Genomic DNA, 8,594 nt, shown 5'->3' on the forward strand with positions numbered 1-8,594 from the left:
GGACATAGGCCTCCACAAGTTTACGCCAAAAATAACGTGAACTCATGTGTTTTGCCCATAGTCACCACGCTGGGCAGGCGGGTTGGTGACCGCAGTACTGGCTTTGTCGCACCGAAGACGCTGAAGAAGATAGAATTTATAACTTATTAGTTTTACCCTGCTTGCGTTGCTACGCTTTTTTTTGGTCGGACCAATTAACTCAGAAACCTTTGTGCGCTCATACACAACACTTTGCTGAAGATCATGACATGATCAAATGCATAGTTTACGATTCTATAAAGGACATACAGACAAATATGATAAGATTAAGATATAGAATTTAAGTATAATGTAGCTACTCTTATCTGTACATTTTTCTATCATTATCTATGTGTTAAGTTAGACAGTCCATTTCACTAAACTGTGCGGTTCAGTAGCTATTGATTATTATTTATACTTATATCTTCTAAGTAATAACAAGGTCGTAAAAATAAATAAATTTGACAATATGACAAATTTCAAATAAATCACAAAAGACTTACTGACAGTTTAGGCTAAAGACCAGATTTGATTATTTAGTACTGAAAATTTGTATAACTAATTGTAAAATATAAAATCAGTTCTAGATGGGGTAGGGCACAGCAGGAAATTTCCTGCGCAATATATTGAACAGCCCGACAGGGGTAGTATCTCAACTTTACAGAAGATCACAGTTAAATACTGCTTTCAAGCAGTATTGTAGTTGTATTCCTGTGGTGAGTAAGGTGACCAGAGCTCCTGGATTTTGGATAAGGTTGGCAACGCGCTTGCGATGCTTCTAGTGTTACAGACATCTATAAGCTACCAAGTTATAAAAAAAACATATAAAGTTATCTTTAAAAGACTAAATTTTATTCCATTACAAAATACTGTTAAGAAACCATAATCACTTTAAAATATTCACATAACAAACTGCACACGGCACTAGCGATCAAAGCCTCACAGTTATTATATCATTACTAAAAAGGCAATAATAGATACGCAATATGGCGATACAGGAACTGGAAGGAATAACAAGCGAACAAGACACGTTCGCACTTATAATCTAATCTACTTTTATATTAAAGTAAACAACAGACATGACTAAATTCATGATACCTTATTGACAATTTTACAAGAGTAACTGCGGAGTTTGTTTGCCGATTCTTCTAAGTATAACATACATTCCGAATCGGTGGTACCTTCACGTTATGTAACAATAAATAAAATTTAAAAAAACTGTTATGATTATAATTTTTAAATTTATGCATTCAAAAGTATGAAATCATTGAAATCAACATTTAACTGAGCACAGCGGGAAATTTCCTGCTCAAAATATGGAGCAGCCCGACTGGGGTAGTACCTCGACCTTACAGAAGATCACAGCTAAATAATACTGTTTTCAAGCCGTGTTGTGTTCCTGTGGTGAGTAAGGTGACCAAAGCTCCTGGATGGATTGGGATCAGGGTTGGCACCATGCTTGCAATGCTTCTAGTGTTGCAGAAGTCTATAAGCTACGGTGATCGCTTACCATCAGGTTAGCCGTACGCTTGTTTACCGACCAAGTTATATATAAAAAAATATAATAAAGGTTTTAATGCCCCATGCATAATTACACAGCCGATTTACTGGCTGAGACTTCAGATCGTCAATTCTGTGACTACCTAGCAAAGCTTGGACTTGGTCCAGCGCTGACTGTGTTTATCTGATACAATTTCTAATCTTATCTATTGAGAACAATCCACTTAAACGACGTATTAACTATTTTTGTTTATTTCCTTGGGAGTATTTATTAAACCATTTGACCAATTATCCTAAATATGCTGATATTAGACCATAGGGTATTTTACAGTAAATCTTTTGAGGAAGTTCTTTATGGCTATAATAGTCTGTAATTATTATCTTTTGATTTTATCAAAACAGAAAATTATGTTGAAACCAGTGGCCCTCATAGTGGGCTTGATCCCTCATACAGTTATCTGTATCTGACTACAGAGCAAATACTTATATTGAGAATATTTTTCACCACACATTTTTTGTTCTTTGATTTATTATGTGTTATATGTTAGACATGTATGATGAGAATGTTCCCTTTATTATATATATTACGTGAAAAATTAAAATGTTTCACTAAATTGCCGAAAGAAAAAACTTGTATATACATAGTACCTAGCCAATTAGTAACGTTATTTTTTCTATTTTCCAGAGCGTCTCGACCACGACGACGGCTGTCACGTAGACAAAAGCGATCGCGTTGACGACTATGTAAGCTTGAATACGGGCCTACGAAAAACAGACTTCTCAGACACATTCTACGGCAGCAGGAAGAACAGCTCCGAAGAGAAGTCAAACCGCACGAGCCCTGAGTGTATCATTGTACACGAAAATAACGACTCCCCAAGTAAAAGCCTCCGGCCAACGCGAGAAGCCTCAGAGTCACCTGTCAAAACTATTAGAAGTAGGCAGGCCAGCAGAATCCCACACTCGCCCGTCAGGAACCGAACGCCGAGTAGAGGTAACACACCGAGTCCTAAACATACAGCGAACCCACAATCTTCACCAAAGTTGGCGCCAAAGTTGCCGCCAACAGCTCGTAATACTTGGGGAGGAAGAACTGCTCCTAACCAGACGAAAACTAAATCTAGGCCAACTATTGGTGCTGATACGTTTGAAAACCCGAACAAGTCGCCCAAAGCTAAGCCGAAACCCCAAAATGAGGCTTTTAAAAGAAATTCACCGCTCAGAGCTAGCAGCGCGACATTGAGGTCGCCTAGTAACCAAAAAGCTTTGAGCCCACTCTTGGAACAAATATTAAGATCTGCAGAGACAGCGAAAGATGACGCTACAGTCCTGGAGAAGATGAAGGAGATCATCAGGACATACTCGAAGGGAGAAGATTCTCTATCAAGGACTAGTTCCAAAGATTCAGACTACGCTGATTTCACATCGGCTTGGGTCATGTCAGATGGTAAACTCGAAAGATCTACTAGTACTAGACAGTTAGCCGCACCTAGGAAAGATCCCAGGAATGGCGCATCCAGGATACCAGCTCCCGTTTCCATAGGCTGCCGGCGGTCCACATCCACATCTCAGTTCCAATGACCTGAGTAATAAAATCAGGAATGAAAAGACTGATGAGCCGGACGGTTCGAATCGAGAGTGAATTCGCGAGTTAGTGATTTTGGATATTTTTAGGAAAGTGTTTGTAATCGAACGGCTTAGAGGCAAAAAGCGTTGGCTTAAGTGTCAAGTGACACCTATATCTCTACCATATCTATAAAAGTAGACGTTTTTAGTACGTTTATATTATATTAGATTTATAAAAATCAAATTTCATTGTCATTATTAACTTTATAAATTTAATTAATAATGTATTAACATACAAATTTAAATTGTAGAATTGACATTTGAAGTTTAAATATTAAAATGACAATGTATGAAAAGACGATGGCAGCGCTCCTTTTGTTTGATACAAAATAAAAATAAAAATTACTTTTAATAATAATTAATTATATTATTATTACTAATCGTAGAATAAAAAAAAATTCTGACAAATTGTCAATTGGAGAGCTGTCAAATGAAAATTAAAAAATAGATGGTGCTAATTAATAATTGAATGTTTAGTTGTACGTTATATTATTTTTAACTTACGAAACACGATTGAAAATTAAGTTAAGTTTACCCGAGATGTTTAATCTTTAATAGTATTACTCGACAAGTTAATATTATATGTAGTTCTTAAACATTTCTACGTTATGACAAGTTATTTTTTAAGTTTATTTTTTTAATACCGGCTATCAGGTATAGCATTTAGAAAATCAAATAGTGCCGGGTCTTTTGGCAATTTTTTTCTTTTCAGTAATCTCATTTCTAAAGTAGGATGTAAAGGATTTGAGCTTATAATTGCACGATAAAAAATCACCAATAAGCAATCGATAGATTATAAAGTAGAGTAATTAAAAAAAATTCGAACAATAATCACGTCATCTCATACCTCACGTAGTTTAGATAAATATAGGTACAAAATATTTTTTTACGATCTTAATAAATAAATGTCATACAATAAACATGGCCGTCCGTCAAGATGACGTATTTAGTACCGTAAAATGGGGTGAATAGACACAACTTTCAACTTTAACACTGATTTTCTGAGATATTTTGTATAGAAGCTCTTTAATAAAACGTTGTGAAATCGTGAGTCGTGTTGTAGTTTACCAAATATGAATCCCAGAAATTAGCGAAATCATGTCTATTATTTGTAAATTGAGAAAAAGTAGGTGGTTTCTATTTACCCGGAAACTGGGGTCAAAAGACACGAGAGAAGGGGTGAATAGAGAAAAAACACTAGGGCTGTCAAATTCAACTTTAATTTATTTATTGAAATAATAAGTAAGAACAAAGACAACATAAATGTATGTATATATTTTATAAATCAGTATATATATATATACATATATAAGTATTAAGATTTTCAGGAACATTTAATTAAATAATTTAGGAATATAAACATGAGCAGTATATTTTACAAGCAAACAAGCTTAAAAAAATAACAAAAATATAAGAATGTTTAATTCTAACATAAACTATAAAATTCTAAAAAAAAAAAAACTATATTTGGTAAATAATCTAAGGTTTTCTATAAAATGAGATCAAAAATCACAATTGAAAATAAAATTGGGAGCATTTTGATTATAGTAGCAATATAATTCACTTTTGGGGTTTAGTTTTGGAAATTAAATTGGTAACTTGTAATACTACCTATTTAATCTGAATCAATCAGAGCATTTAATATATCATCATCACACCTATAATAAGTGGGCCGCCTAGAAATGGTTTTCGTTGATGCTGTCTCAACAAATGTATTTGACAATGTTTTCTTTAATTCTGCATCGCTCAGAAGAACAATTCTTTAGGATACCTAGTATACTTCTTGCCACGAGGATCTGGTTTATAAATCCTCGGCATGGCGAACGCATTACGATGTAGCGTACCTGTTTATATTTAATTTAAAATTTATAATTAATTTATGTTTAAAAAAAAGAGATAATTACTTAAAATGGTTTTCTAATAATTAATTGATACTTATAATATTTTTAAAGCACGTAGGTAGCTAAGTATAATGAACTAGTCTACGATAGACAACCCTAAAAAACGTGTTTCTATTAACCCCTTTCTCGTTTCTATTAACCTCTCACTCGTATCTATTCACCTCTTTCTTCGTGTCTATTGACCCTAAAGGCGTTTCTATTTACCCCTTTCTCGTATCTATTCACCTCGAAATTGCAGAAAAATGCCTGCATTCTGATTTCACAAGAAATAAGAAAGAAATAATTGAATATTAATACTTTATCTTTGTATTCCTAAAAGATTAGAAATTTATCTTTCCAAATAAATCAATTCGCTGGGTGAAATCTTCAAAGAACTCAATATTGAGCAAAACTTTTCGCAAGGTCTAAAATCACTATTCACACACGTTCACTTTAACGGCTTTTTTCTTTAAACCATTAAACTTTACGTAAAATTGTGTGTTGTTAGCATAAAGGAAAAATATTGCCGTGTAATTAATAGAAGAAATAAACCTTCAATAATAAGCTATAGATAATCTGGAGACAAAATAATGAAACTTCCAGTTTTGTTTCTATTCACCCCGCGATTTCTATTCACCCCATTTTACGGTAGTGTCCTTTCGTTCGTTGTAAATAAATAATTTAATGAAAATTAAATTAACGATCGAAAAGACTTCGAACTTTATACTACGTAATATGATTAGATTTTAGTAATCACTAACAGCATTATTCATCGTTTTCGATAAAATTCGATATAATCTGATTTTTTTTTATCTGTCTTATGACAGTTGGTATAATCTATTATTTTTTTAGCAAAGAGGTCAAATATAAGTTATTCACGCGCTAATTGGGAATAATTATGTTAAAATAAGTACTTCTATTATAATCTGCACTTTATAACGCTCTACCCGATATACTTATTTAAAAAAAAATCTAAAATATTTTTCTTTACATATTAATTAACATTTAATGATTTTGTATGTAAAGTTAAATATTTGGCGAACGATAATCGCTTATCTTATTTCCGTGTAAATATTTTTAGTTCAGAGGTACTTCTGTACTTGCTTAACTTTAGTTATAGCTAAAACTTTCCACCGAGAGATGGCGCTAATTTAATAGTGCGATATAATTTGAACAATTTTAATTTGAAATAAAATTATACAAAAAATAAAATACCTCTGAAAATTAACTAAAAATATTTATACGTAAGCTGTAACAAATGCTTCTACTCAGCTGTCATAAAATTATTATAAATATTTATTTATAAGATATCTTTAAGTTAACTTTAATTTTTTTTTTACAATTTTTATATTTTTTATTATTAACGAAATAGTAATATTATAACAGCTGAGTTCTCTTAGCTAATTTAGAGGCTAAGCTTAGTAGGTTACTGTTTCTTCTACGTACGTTACCAGTGACTATGCCATAGAAAATGTTATATCAATCCGAATAAAGCAATATGCGTTTAATGGATCCATTCTTCTTTTTATTTCATACTCGACATTCCTCTAACCCCGACACATCATCTCGAGTTATTTCAAAACTTATCGTACCAACGGAACATACTTTAATTATTAAAACAACTTCGAATATTAGAACATTGGAACAGAAAAAAAATGTGTATTGATAGATTTAGAAACACTCTTAAGGAACAAATAAATATACCATTAGTCTATGACACCATGTCTATGACCCGCCCTGTAATAGATACAGTTATAAATATTGTGAGCAGGTGGTATATGGTGGTTTCAGCATACACGATTAGCTGTCTCGTGTTTGTCCTGATCATTTCATGGTCTTACTGTTGCGTTTTTGTCTTGTATATGACTAAATTTTTGAAAGAGTAGGTACCGAGAGGATTTTTCTCTCGGCTTTTTTTTCTGTCGGCCTACACTAGGGAAATTACTTTATGTTATTCATTGTAATATTTAATAAAGAATGACTACCGAGACATTAGAAATTTTGAGTAACTTAATATTTTGACTATTTTGATAAATTTAAGGTTGCTTTTAACACTGAGTACATTACCTAAGTTTGTAAATTTTTTATTGCTTGATATTTTCACCTACCTTAACTTTCTTTTATTATTCTTTAGTTTTCTTTTGTTATTAATTATATTTTTTATGAATTGTTAATATATGACAGTAAATTTAATCTTTTTAAGTACAATTATAGTTTTAATAAAACAGAAATATTCTAACTCCTTATTCTACGAAATTAAAAATAAGCAGATAGTAATGACAGACATCAAAGCATTGTCACTGAACATGAATATACAGGACGCCTAGATTTTTATTCACCCGAATTTCTCAAAGGCAGAAATACCTGCTTCTAGAAACCCGCAGAAGATGAGCTCACGGCTTCTAGTTGCTCATTTTTGGGAGACATCGTTCTTCCTTCTGATCATTTTTGCGGCATTTCTATCAATCAGGGGCTTGATTAGAGCTACAAGGAATTCGAGACTACCTTGTTAAGGTTGGTGGTAACGTTTTTCATATATTCTATTTGGATGGTATGTTTCTCTATTGAGGAGTTTTTAATGACACACTTTTGTTTCTTTTTTTTTGGGCAGAGTTATCTCTGGTAAGGTAGATCTTGCAACGCCTCTCTACTGAGTCCTGGTTGAAGCGACAACCTTTTGATTAAGGTATACATTTGTGTGGAATATAAAATTCGAGAAGTAATTTTTAAAACTAGTCAAATCTACTTTTCCAATACGTAGGAGCGCCTGCTTAATTTTATTCAAACAGTGTGAATTTGTTGATCATTGCTTTTTAAAAATTATTAACTGAAATTAACTGAGTTCGGGCACAGAAGGAAATTTTCTGTTCAAAATCTGGAGCAGCTTGACTGAAGAAGTACCTTGACCTTATAGAAGATCACAGCTAAATAATATTGCTTTTAAGTAATGTTGTGTTCCTATTGGTAAGTAAGGTGACCAGAGCTCTTTGGGGAAATTGGGGATAGGGTCGGCAACACGCTTGCGACGCTTCTGGTGTTGTAGGCGTTTATAGGTTACGGTAATCACTTATCATTATGTGAGCCATGCGATTGTTTGCCGACCTAGTTGTAAAAAATTCTTCTGAATTAATAAAGCAAATGTGATCTATTATATAAAATTTTCGTGTCGCGGTGTTTGTTAGTTAAACTTCTCCGAAAGGGCTTGACCGATTCTCATGAAATTTTGTGTGCATATTGGGTAGGTCGGAGAATCGAACAACATCTATTTTTCATACCTCTAAGTTATAAGGGGGAGGGGGAATAAGGGGGTTAATAACATATATGGCAAAACAACGTTTGCGGGGTCAGCTAGTAAAAAGATAAAAATTCAAATTATATTGTTCTATCATAAATTTGAAACTGTAACTTCTAGAAATTTCTTATTTTGTAATTCTTTGCAAATCCAAATAAACTGCTCGTATGAAAGTACCTTCTTGTCAAAATAAATTAACATTATAAAACTTAGTAGATTACTCGTAGATTACATATATATACTAAATCTTTATATATATCATTATATTTTATTAATAG

At 32.7% G+C, this 8,594-nt stretch overlaps 1 protein-coding gene across 1 annotated transcript in view; it reads left to right on the forward strand.

Annotated features, from left to right (window-relative positions):
- The window catches only part of LOC123663231 (GAS2-like protein pickled eggs), a 98,627-nt gene extending 94,563 nt beyond the window's left edge, over positions 1-4,064 (forward strand). Inside the window, exon 5 of the mRNA XM_045597924.1 lies at positions 2,204-4,064. Within this exon, the coding sequence (XP_045453880.1) occupies positions 2,204-3,099 (896 nt within the window). The 3' untranslated portion in view covers positions 3,100-4,064. The remainder of the gene's footprint in view (positions 1-2,203) is intronic.
- Positions 4,065-8,594: the final 4,530 nt, after the last annotated feature.

This window comes from Melitaea cinxia, chromosome 20 (assembly GCF_905220565.1).
Source record: "Melitaea cinxia chromosome 20, ilMelCinx1.1, whole genome shotgun sequence".
Lineage (NCBI taxonomy): Eukaryota > Metazoa > Arthropoda > Insecta > Lepidoptera > Nymphalidae > Melitaea > Melitaea cinxia.